This window comes from Phodopus roborovskii, unplaced genomic scaffold (genome assembly GCF_943737965.1).
Source record: "Phodopus roborovskii unplaced genomic scaffold, PHOROB, whole genome shotgun sequence".
Lineage (NCBI taxonomy): Eukaryota > Metazoa > Chordata > Mammalia > Rodentia > Cricetidae > Phodopus > Phodopus roborovskii.
The window spans coordinates 6,019,924-6,032,936 of NW_026126514.1; the positions used below are offsets into that span (position 1 = coordinate 6,019,924).

Genomic DNA, 13,013 nt, shown 5'->3' on the forward strand with positions numbered 1-13,013 from the left:
GCTAGATTAAATCAACCTGTATATTTTAAAAGTATTTTGACTTCAAAATGGAAGTCAAAAGATATGTTGTTTGGGGGGAAGAGGTTATGCTTTTCTTTCTACAGGAAATGAGAGACTGTGGAGTCATTCCAGGATTCATCAAGGAAGATGCCCTAAAAATACTGGCTACAGACATAAAGAAACCTAGAAGAACTACAAGACACACGATATATATTTTATCTGTTCAAACATAAAACAAAAAATCTTTGGCTGACTTCTTTACAATGCACAGTCTATTTTGTATTTATACAGATATGTATGTTACCTTTAAAAGTTTATGTATTATTTTCATAATAAGGGAAGCAGACACCAATAAAAATGGATGGCCCAGGTGATCCAGCATCCAGACCAGCTTCAAGGCTGCTGGCATAGATGGTCCAGCATCACAGAATACTCCAGCCAAAAATTAACAAATTATTCTGACTTTCTCAAGGTTCTCCCAAAGATACCAGCACCCACAGACAACAGGAAGTAGTCTAGAGAATGACACCCACATTCCCTAGAGATGGGGTATGGGTGTGTTTTGGTTATTCACTGGATTATAAATTTGTTACTATTAAGGCAGATTGGTTATTAGTTGTTATTGGTCATAGAAAAAATGCTAACAAAAGAGTTAAATTCAAAGATCTCTTTCTAAAGGAAAATGGGGAGATAGGAAATTGGAATGATAGGAGAAACTTTAATTCAAAAAGCAACTATTAATCTAAAAATATTGTAACGGATTTGGATATATTGATACAAATTTAAAGTTAATTTTGTTTGTTTGTTTTTAATTTTTGGTTTTTTTTCAAAACAGGGTTTCTCTGTGTAGCTTTATAGACTAGACTGGTCTTGAACTCACAGAGATCTACCTGCCTCTGCCTCCCAAGTGCTGGCATTAAAGGCATGAGCCACTACTGCTCCACTAAAATTAATTTTGTTATACTGTATGTTTCTACTCTTGTGTTTATGTAGCTCATTTTTAAATGTAATGTATTATTAACAAATACAGATTAATAGTTATCTATAATAGTCAAACTTATAGTCACATTAGGTATGGTTAGTATTTAGGCATCTGTACTGGCCTGCCTTTGGAGTTCTGACAGGATATACCCTCAGCTGCTGCCACTAAGAGCACCACCTGTGCCTACTCACTACATTCCCTTTTAAAGGGGCCCTGGCCACCTCTCATCGCCTTTCTTTCTACCCCTCTCTCTATTCCTCCCTCTCTCCCTTCTCTCTGCTTCTCTTTTTTCTCTCTTCCTGCTCCTATCCCCAGAGGCTGGTCTCCACCCCCATTCCCTTTCCCCTTTTACAATCCTTTTCTATTAATTAAAAAGAAAACAAACAAACAAAAAAAAAAAACTCCAATTGAACTGTGAGAATGCTGTCTTTCGCTCTTGTGCCACTTTTTAAAAATTACAACAGGTATGTTTACAAGGTTAAACAGGTACATGTAGACAGATATATGGGCCTTCACAAACACTTCAAAACCTACAGAATAGCCGGGTGTTGGTGGCTCATGCATTTAAGGGAGGCAGAGGCAGGTGGATCTCTGTAAGTTTGAGTCCAGCCTGGTCTACAGAGCTAGTTCTGAGACAGGCTCCAAAGCTACAGAGAGAAACTGTGTCTTGATGTCTGGGGGTGGGGGGACCCTACAGAATATGACATTTAGTATGTTTAATAATCTCAAGGCTTTTACTGACAGTGAGACACATCTGCTCCTGGAAGCACCAATCTCCTTCAGAGAAGATGATGGGAATTGAAGAAACTCCATATGGAGTTTGTTTTCTCTGGGGCAAAATTTAGTCATTTGGGCAAACTAACTGCCCTTGCCTCAATTGCTGACAGTATACTGTTCAAACTGCAGCAAGATGCAAAATACAAAGTGACTGTCAAACTTTGCCAAGACAAGGGAGTCCTTCAAAATTCCCTGTGACTCAAAAATGTCTGTCAGATATACTAGGCCCATAGGTAAAAGCTGGATGACCCAGCATTACAGAAGAATTTTGGTTGACAGTCTAGGCAACCAGATGTCCCTGTCATTAGGCAATATTACACCCTTCTGGGATTGTTAATAATTAGACTTACAGTTTTCCTTAATTACAATAAAAGGTAAAACTTTAGACTCAGAAAGATAAGATAAATAATAGAATATTTTCTCTAATTTTTCCAAATACAAATAAAGAGACTGGATATTGTAACTGTAATTCTTATTTAAAAACTGTTTTTGTTGTATATAATTAGAGTTAAAACTTTACTTTTTTATTTAGACAAAAAGGAGGAAATACTGTGGAATAATCTTTCTGTACACTGTGAAAATGTGTTGTTCTCATTGTTAATAAAAAGCTAATTGGCCAACAGCTAGGCAGGATTTTCAGGGTAGAAAGAATGCTGGGAAGAAGGGTGGAGTCTGAGGAGTCACAAAGACAGACTCGGAAGAAGCAACATTGGAAGTTCATAGATGAGGTAAATGAGCCTCGAAATGGGTTAATTGAAGTTATATGAGCTAGTTAGTAACAAGCATAAGCTACTGACTGAGCATTTATAATTAATATTAAGTTTCTGTATGGTTACTTAGGGAGCAGCTGCTAGGAAACATAGAAACTTTACCTACAGATACCCTGTCTTGAAACAAATAAAAGCAAAACAAATACATAAATGATAAATCCCCTAGGCATATATAATAACAAAGGTTCTGGAGGTTAAAAAAATCCATGTAAACTTTATAAAAATTAAAATTTTCATTTTTCAGACATGCTATCAAATTTTGCGTTTTCAAAAGCATAAACATAATTTTGTCCTTAAAAATACACAGTACCTCAAACATAAACTCAGTCAGATACATTTTAAGTTATAAATTAAGTTTTGCCAAAAGCTGCAGATTGTGTTTCATTATATAATATTTTTAGTATACTTCTTTTGTTCCAAGAATTTATTTTTTTAAAAAGTTTAAAAGGTATGATATATAGCACTTACCTCAAAAATAAAAAGTATAGCATCCAATTCCTCTCTCTGAGACTTGTGACCTAAAATATTTTTAACAGAAAAATACTTTAAATACATCATTTTATACTCACTGTTAATAACTACTTAATAATCTTAAATATTTCAATCCCTGGGCTTTCCTTCATGATTCTTTTAGAAAATGCTAAAGTATGGCCTATTTATTATACAGACAGTATTATAGCCCCTTTCTACCCTTTAGCATAATTACTCTAAATATGGGTTCTAGGTCTGGGGGTTGGGAAGTCCACACTTAGCATACACAAGGCCTGGATTCAATACAATAAATACAAACATTAGGTTGTATTAATATCATTAGATATCCCATATTATATATGGGTTCAAAATGAGCACTAAACATGGAAAACACTATTCCTATTGCTATTCAAACATTCCTAGAGCAAAACAAAGAAGGTAGGTTGAGGAAACCTGACCAGGAAAATGCAAATGTTCTAAGCCTTCACAAAACAACAAGGATAGTCATACAAGTCTATTAGTTTCCTTTCAAATACATCTGATGATAGTTTTAGGAGGGTATCAAAATAAAACATTACTAAAATTCTAATGTCCAGATACTCTTTTTAGCTAATGCTTATGACTATAAGAAACATAAACACAAATCAGAATATATGTTAATATCTTACCTTTCTGTTTAAGACTAGCTTCAATAGTCACAAAATTTTCAAAAAACACATAGTAAATATGTGAAAAATGTTGGTCAAAAAACTGCTTGAGGTCAATAGATTCTGCATTTTCTGAAAAACAACAACAAAAAAACAGTTCTTAGCAACTATCCCTTCAAAGTTAAATGGCGATTAGCAAATATTTATAGTGCCAAATTTCCTTCAAGGTCAAAGATCTGCAACTGAAATTCTATCTTTTTCAAATATACAGAGCCTATGTTTATATTTCTTCATTTTTGTAATTTTCACCTTTACATATTTCAGCTTTAGTTTTAAAAAATTGGTCAAGTTAACATAGTCTTTTTTTTTTTTTTTTTAAGCAATCAATGTCAAAACTGAGTACAATGGCACACAGCTGTAATCCCACCTACTCTGAAAGCTGAAACAGGAGGATCAAGGACATCAAGACTAGCCTAAGAAACATAGTGAGACCCAGTCATGACAGACAGACAGACAGACAGACAGACTGACTGACTGACTCCAAATTACTACATCAAAGATCTACTTTTGGAAACAGAAATGGAGAGTGCTTAGTGGCTGCTCTTCTAGAGGTCCTTCAATTCCCAGCACCTATGTGATGCCTCACAACTACCTATATAACTAAAGTCCTGTGGGACTGAATGCCCTCTTCTGGTGTGTAGATGTACATGCAGACAAAAATACCCATATTCATAAAATAAATAAATAATCTTTAAAATAAGATCTATTTTCAATTCATGGCTTCGGCTTTACTAATATCTCACCTAACAATTACAGAACTATTTGTAAGAATTCATGATAACTCAGCAAATAAATAATCTAACAACAGGCTTTGTAAATGAGTATTTGAGGATTATAAAACTCAAAATACAGACTGCTCTCAAGAATCTGCCAGTACAACACACAAGCAAAACATAACAATTATATGCACAATAGAAAGTTTGTGAAATTGAAATGAAAGGACCATATATGGAATTTCAAAACACAGAATTACTTTCGAAGTTTAATGAACTGCAGCTGCTGTCCATGTTTTGAGCAGCTTACACTGTACATTCTCCATTATAAAAACTACATTTACCTGAGTATAACATAAAAAAAGTAGTTACAGAACAAAAGTATAGAATATGAAAATAAAAATTTTAGACAATTCTGATCAAGAAAAACATTTTCCTTTTGAATACACAAGAACTATGAAATGAGAAGGAAATATATTATAGTTACATCTAAATTTTCTGAAATGTTTTAAAGTACAATGTCCCAAGAGAAATAAGAAAATGAGAATAACAAAACAAAGCAAAAATTCAAAAGCAAGCGTGACTCAACCAAAGACTTCCCAACATATTAGGAGCTGAGATATTGTCACTCAATTTCCTTCCCATATGGCTATGAACAAAGCCGGGAAGCTGTACACTTGGATAAGGCTAATAAACAAGTACTGAAGCCAGGCATAGTGACGCACTCCTGAAATTCCAGGGGAGTTTAAGATGGGAGGACAAAAAGTGAAGCCAGTCTTGGGGCCTAGACCTTGACTAAGCAGGAAAGGTGAGCCTATCAAAATTAAGCTTGTTTGTTTGTTTTTCTACTTTAAAATTTATTTTTACCTTAAATAATGTGTATGCCTGCATATCTATGTGTGGTTGGGTATATGCATATAAGTGCAGTTGTCTATGCAGGCCAGAAGAGGGCACTGAAATCTTTGGTACTAGAGTGACAAGTGATTATGAGTCACCTGATGTGGGTGCTAGAAACTGAACTCCTGTCTGCTGAAAGAGTAGTACTTGTGGAAGGCAGGAGAAGGGGAGAGGAAAATGGGGTTGGAATAGTAAAAATAATTTTAAAAAAAAAAGGAAGAAACTTAAAAGAAAAAGAGTAGAACTTGCTCATAACCACTGAGCTACTTCTCCAACCCTTTTATATTTATTTTTCACAATAGCAAACAAAAACTCTGATAAAATGTTTGACAGTCAATTCATAAAGTTTACATGGCAGAGGAAAAAACAAGGGCAAATATATAAACTATAAGAGGTCTTTACTTATATCTTCCTCTCTCCTCTTTTTTTTCCCTCCCAAAGAGATAGCTCAGCATTAAGGGCACTTGGTGCAGTTGCAAAGGACCCAAGTTCAATTCCGAGTACGCACATGGCAGCTTACAACCATCTGGAACTCCAGTCGGGGAGACCCAGTATCTTCTCCTATCCTCCACAAGAATTAGGCATACACACAAAACAGACAGACTGGCATGCAGGCAAATCATTCATACATAATATAAAATAAATCTAAAAAAAATAAGAAGCTCTCAAGAACAATTTGAGAGAAAACAGAAAAGTACATTTATAGATAGGCTACAGAAAAATTCAGTCAATTTTATACCATAATACCAAATTTTACCTTTCCAAATACATCTCTTTTTAAGGCTCTCACTACTTTTGTGCAGTGAATATTAATTGTGCCACAGTGGCCAGTAATATTCTACAGTCACTGCATAGTCTTCAGGAACATTGAGCATGCCTTACTTTCTGTAACAAACCTTAGCATTTTAATCTACAGGAAGTGTTTTGAAAGGTGATAACCCACCCAACCCACCACCACCAAAAAAAAAAAAAAAAGTGATCGAAAATATTACCTGTCTTCATAATAAATACTTCTGTTTGAAAGTGCTTGTGAACTAGTATTTTCCTAAAGAAACTAAATAAACATTTCACCAGGAATTCAGGCTTCTGAATCAAAAATAATGAGGTCGTCTTATGTTGGAGAGGACATGGATTGAGTCAGGGGAACATTCCTCCACTGCTGATGGAGTACAAACTTGTACAGACGCTTTGGAAATCAGTATGGTGGTTTCTGAGAAAATTGGGAATCAATCTATTTTAAGATCTAGTGATACCTCTTCTTGGGCATATACCCTACCCAAAGGATACTCAACCATATCACAAGGACACTTGCTCAACAATGTTCATAGAAGCATTATTCATAATATCCAGAACCTGGCAATAACCTAGACACCCCTCAACTGAGGAATAGATAAGGAAAATGTGGTACACTTACACAATGGAGTACTACTCAGCTGTTAAAAAAAAAATGACCTCATGAAATGGCTGGAACTAGAAAAAAAAAGAAAAAACCCCATCCTGATTGAGGTAACGCAGACTCAGAAAGATAAACAGTATGTATTCACTCATAAGTGGATATTAGATGTAAAGCAAAGGATAACCAGACTACAACCCACAGCTCCAGAAAAGCTAGGTAACAAGGAGGACCCTAAGAGGGGCACATGGATCACCCTGGGAGGGAAATTAGATCATAACTACTGGGTAAACTGGGGGTGGGGAGGTGACATTTCAGAGGGAAGGGGGGTGAGAACATGAGGAAACGAGGGGAAGATGCAGTAGTAGAGCAATGAAAGAGATATTTTAATAGGAGAGCCAGTATGGGGTTAGGGAGAAACTTGGTGCTAGGGCAATTCCTAAGAATCCACAAAAATGATAACAGCTAAGACTCCCAGCAATAGTGGAGAGGATTCCTGAACTGGCCTGCACCTGTAATCAGAATGGTGAATACCCCCAACTATCATCACAGAGCCTTCATTCAATAATTGATGGAACCGGGTGCAGAGATCCATAACCAATCACCAAGCTGAGCTCTGGGAATCCAGTTGAAGAGAGGGAGGAGGGAACACATGAACAAGGGAGGTCAAGATCATGATGGAGAAATCTACAGAGACAGCTCATGGAAACCCATGAACTCTAGACTGACAACTGCGGAGACTCCAGGGGACCAAACTAGGGCCCCATATGTGGGAGACAGTTGTGAAGCTTGAATTATCTGAGGGGCCCCTGGCAGTAGGACCAAGATACAAACGTGGTATATGAGCTAGCTAGCTTGTGGGAGCCCATTCCCTATGGTGGATGCCATGCTCAGTATTAATGCACGGGAGAGGGGCTTGGCCCTGCCTCAAGTTATGACTTTGTTGACTCCTCATGGGAGCCCTTACCTGTGAGGAGGAGTGGACTGAGGGTGGGCTGAGGGACTGAGGAAGTAGGGAGTGAGAGGAGGGGTGGGAGGGAGAATCGTGGTTGGAATATAAATAAATTTAAATTTTTAAAATGATTCAGGTCTTGGAATGCTTTGTAGACCTTTGGGAATATTTTTTTTTAATCCTTTTTTTTTTTTTTTTTTTTTTTTTTTTTTTTTGAGAGAGGGTTTCTCTGTGTAACAGGCCTAGCTGTCCAGGAACTAGCTCTGTAGATCAAACTGGCCTCAAACACAGAGATTCACCTGCCTCTGCCTCCAGAGTGCTGGCCAGGATTTAGGAGCTCTGGGATTAAAAGTGTGTACCACAACTGCCAGTCTTGCATGTATGCCTACATGCCAGAAGAGGGCATCAGATCCCATTATAGATGGTTGTGAGCCACCACGTAGTTGCTGGAAATTGAACTCAGTACCCCAGGAAATGCAGTCAGTGCTCTTAACCACTGAGCCATCTCTCCAGACTCATCAGCTTTCCTTTTAAATCCTGAATATTAACCATGTCCCTGAAAGTTTACTAAATTAATTGGTTGAAAATCAAAACTTCAGCCTTTTTCTTTGTTGGCCATCTGAAAGCAAGATGGGTTACCAGCAGCTCTACTGGAGTCCTCCAGGGAAGGTCATCCAGGGTTCTTGATCTTGCTACATCTGTTCTAAACTCTATGGTTTGACCAGGAAATATGGGCTGAACATGTGCCATCAGTGTTTCTGGCAGTATCCAAAGGACATAGTTGGACTAAGTAACCTTGAATGGATTACTCAAGGCTGTCTACCCAGTGAAACCAGTCACGCTAGTCTTTACAAAGGTTTTTTTTTTTTGTTTGTTTGTTTGTTTGTTTTTGTTGTTTTGTTGTTTTGTTTTGTTTTAAAAAATCAAAAATTAGGTTCTGGAGGGTAAAAGACTCCCATGGGGCAGCCTGAGTCCTCATGGTCCAGCCTGCCTAAAGGCATCCAGAGCCTTGGATATCAATATGATGAGAAAGTACATGGTGATGAAACGAGAGAGAAAGAGAGGCAAAATGGTTCCTGTGCAGTGGTAAGAGACAGCTCTGAAGAAGCAAGAGCTCAGAGGAATGGGCTGATATTGGTGGCCTGCTTGCCACCTGGGACAAGGGTGACGCCTGGGCCTGGGTTACTGCCTAGGGCCATCTCTCTTGCTGCAGTGACTACCAAGGGGCAGCTTTCTCATGATGGGTAGTGCCAGCTCTCAAGCTGCAGTGCTGAACAAGGGGCAGGGCCAACTATCCTAGAGCCAGTGAGGGGTAGTGCTGACTCAGCACCCCTCAGATTTCAGCATGCATGGTTACTATGACTACCTGTGGTAACACACACAGATCATGAACATCATCACAGACCTCAGCTGCATCAGGAACACAGACCCAGACAGGGCCCTTGGTAGCAGCTTGTACCCAGATATCACCATGGCCTGGTGGCAGAACAGGACACCCAGATCAGTATGGTCCTGGCAACAACAAGGTCCTCCGACACCATGGTCTCAGGTGGCTGTCCAGACCTCAGCTATCGGCACAACCTCAGGTGGCAATAGGAATCACAGACATTAACACAACCTCTCATGGCTCTCAACTGCAACCCAGGGTGTACTATGTGACACACTGCAGTTCCCAATGCCACTAGGATGAATGAAGAAGTATTAGAAAGATGGAGGAGCAAGGTGGTTTTTTATTTGATTGATTTTAGTTAATTTTGTTGGGTTCTTTTGGGAGGCATGCTACAGAGGTAAGGGGCAGATACAGAGGGAATGGGAGGTGAGTCAATAAAGAATTATGTTAAAAAACATTCAAAAATTCAGCAATTTAATTATCCTTCATCTACTAAATAGTAACTGCTATTTAGAACAACCTTTCCTTGAACGGTAGTATAATTTATTAGCTTATAAGATATAACATAAATAACCTGCTTCTAATAATAAAGTAGTAAACATCACAAATGAGGATGGATACAACAATATGGTGGCTTATCCACAAACCACTCTTTCAGGGAATATACTAAAATGCTGAACAAAGAGTTAGAGAGATAGCTCAATGGTTAAGAGCACTTGCTACTTTTTCAGAGGACCAGAGTTTGGGTGCTGGGATGGCTAATCTTAATTGTCAATTTGATTATATCTATAATCAACTAAAACTCAAGCAGCTGGGCACATGTATGAGGGATGTTCTTGGTTACATCATTTGAGTTGGGAAGACACACTCTAACTCTTGGCCACACCTTCTGGTGGCAGCCCACATAAAAGCATATGGAGTAAGAAGTAAGAAAGCTTTGCTTTTGCCTGCATGCCCTCAATTTCCCAGGAGAGTTCTTCTATCTTGTTACTGAGGCAATCCTTCACTGGTATCAGAACTACTTCTTCAGGGATCCCACACAGACTGAAGACAGGCAACTCTCTAGGAATACTCTAGGGCTCCAGCACCAGAATGGGACTCCTGAGACATCCAGCCTAGTAAAGTGAACAACTACGAGATCCTTGGCTTTTCTGTTGGTAGGCATCCATTGTTGGACTACTCAGACCACAGCCTATAAGCCACTCTAACAAAATCCATTCATTCAATCAATTCTGTTCCTCTAGAGAACCCTGACTAGACAGCTGCTAGAACTAATGTTGGGTAGCTCACAACCATCTGTAACTCTAGCATCAAAGGATCCAACACCCTCTTCTGGTCTCTGGGGGTATCCACACACATGTACACATACACACTTTTTAAAATCAAATGAAGCCAGGCATAGTGGCACCCAGCACTTGGGAGGTAGAGGCAGATATGAGTTCAAGGCTAGCTGAGTTTACATGGCAAGTTCAGGTCAATGAAATGTTATCACAAGCACAAAGGCAAATATCCAACTGTGGGGGGTGCAATTCAGTTGGCAGAAAGTTTGTCTACCATATACAAAGCTGGAGTATCAGGAGCTCAAGGTCAACTATGACTACACAGAGAATTCACATCATACATTAGTCCTGTCTTAAAAAAAAAAAAAATCCATCTACAAAGTATTTCCTAAAAGGCATGTACACACACACACACACACACACAATTTAAAAATGATTAAAAGATAAGAAATACAATCTAGCTCCTAACCCAAACAATTATACTGAGTCATCAATTAAAGGCAAAGATAAGAATTACAAACTAAATAAGGCTAATGGAAAGTCAGATTGAAAAGACTAATTATTAGATACTAATTTATTATTTATTTAGTGATTTACTTAAAGTATGGCTTGTACTGTCTATTTGCCAAGCATGGCTTCACTTGCTACCAGGAACAGAATGACCTGGAGAAATAGCTGAAACAATGGGTTGTTGCCCTTAATAACCTGCTGACTGACAGGTACACTTCTGTAAAGTCCTGCTTGCTTGCCCGCCCCAACTGTGGTTTTAGAGTATAAAAGGAAAATATAAACTAGATCCAGCATTGATGCCTTTCAGGTGTCCTGGCTTCAGTCTGCTGGTGACATCTCTTCTCTTTCATTCTTACTAGTCTCTGGGTACTTTATTCCAGAAACATTCCCACAACAAATATATTTTATAGAAGTTGGGGTTTTGTTGTCGTCATTGTTGTTTGTTTTGTATCCAGGAAGCTTTCAGTTTTGTACAACTATTTCAAGATATAAAAAGGCAAAACTAAAAAATTCTAAGGAAAAAAGCTGCACTAGTGTGATAGGCTTTCAATTTAGTGAAACAGGTGTGGGCAGGATGGATGGATATCTCACTATACAGGCCCAGTTAGTTCTCACACCTCTATCTCCACTCAGTTCTCTCTAATTCTGTATCTGTCCCCTCTGTGTTTAGTTCTCGATGATGATAATTATTATTACAAATAAGAAAGCTCCAAAACATTATTAGAATAAATGAAGAACAAATCTTAAGAATTCATGTTATGAAGACAGTACCCCAAATAGATCTAGATTCAATGCAATACCTACCCAAAATCACAATACTCATTTACCAAAAATAACAAGTTGATTCTATAATTTGTAGGAAAACACAAAGATTCTAAAATACTTATAACAAATCTTAAGAAAGAAAAATGCAGAAGAGCTAACAGTAATCAAAACTGATTCTGAGTGAAGGGAAGACATATAGATTAACAAACCAGAAACAAACCCTTACTGGTCAGTTATCTTTTACAAGGATACCAAAACAACTCAACAGGAAAAGCAATTCATTAAAAACAATGGTACTTAAACAATTGAATGTACATATGCAACAAAATGAAATATGACTCTTACCTCATACCCTATGAAAAATGAAAACTCAAAAAAAAAACCACATTCAAATGTAATATAAAACCCTCTGAAGAAAACAATCTTAGGAATTATTTCTTAGATAACATTAAAAGCATAAGCAATGAAGGAAGAAATAGGAGAGAAGAAGGTGGACGGAGGCTAGGGCCTTTGCTTTGCATGCCCTGGGCCTGATTTCTAACACTACATAAAGAAAAAGAAAAAAAAAAAAAAACTGGCTTGTGTATTTCTTTTTGTTCAAAGAACACTACCAAGAAATTGAGAAGAGTCTCCCTAAAGAATGAAAGAAAACATTTGCAAACTTTATTTTAACAATTAACAATGTAAAAAAAACACACACACACAATTAAAGATGGACAGGATATTTGATTACAATGACATTTCTCCAATGACATATACAAATATTCAATAAAAATTTGCACATGAAAATATTCAATAAAATATGCATAGGAAAAATGCTTATCACCATTAGCCACTAGGGAAAAACATCAAAACCCAAATGAAGGGTTGGGAATTTATAGTAGAGCACCTGTGTAGCATGCACGAGGTCCTGGGTTCATCTCCAGCACAAAGAAGAGGCACCACTATCCACTACAAAGCTACAGACTAGACATGAAACAAGAGCTGGCAAAGATGTGGGAATTTGAACTGTGCATTGCTGCTATGACTATAAATGATGTGGTTGTTTTAGAAAATGATTTGGCAAGCATTAAAAAATGTTAGATAACTACCACATGACCCAGAATTTCCATTGCTAGGATACATGCTACCATATTCATAGCATACATCATCACTCATAATTGTCAAACACTGCAAACAATTCAAACATCCATAAATTGATGAAAAGATAGACAAAATGCAAACCATTCATACAACAAATACCATGTATTCAAAGAAAAGAATGACATACTGTTTAGAACACTGTGCTAAGTTTAAGAAGCCAGACACAGAGGACAATACATGTTTGATTTTGTTTATATGATCCATCCAGAACCAGAGATGGAAAGTGTAATAGCTGCCAGGAGAACCCAGTATAGAAGGGACAG

At 37.6% G+C, this 13,013-nt stretch overlaps 1 protein-coding gene across 6 annotated transcripts in view; it reads right to left on the bottom strand.

Moving 5' to 3' along the window:
* The window catches only part of Ralgapa1 (Ral GTPase activating protein catalytic subunit alpha 1), a 199,380-nt gene that overhangs the window by 167,378 nt on the left and 18,989 nt on the right, over window positions 1–13,013 (bottom strand). For all 6 annotated transcript variants that reach the window (XM_051195870.1, XM_051195866.1, XM_051195869.1 and 3 more), the window contains exons 2-3: window positions 3,669–3,779; window positions 2,998–3,047 (exon numbers count right to left, since the gene is read on the bottom strand). In XM_051195870.1, the coding sequence (XP_051051827.1) occupies window positions 2,998–3,047; window positions 3,669–3,779 (161 nt within the window). The remainder of the gene's footprint in view (window positions 1–2,997; window positions 3,048–3,668; window positions 3,780–13,013) is intronic.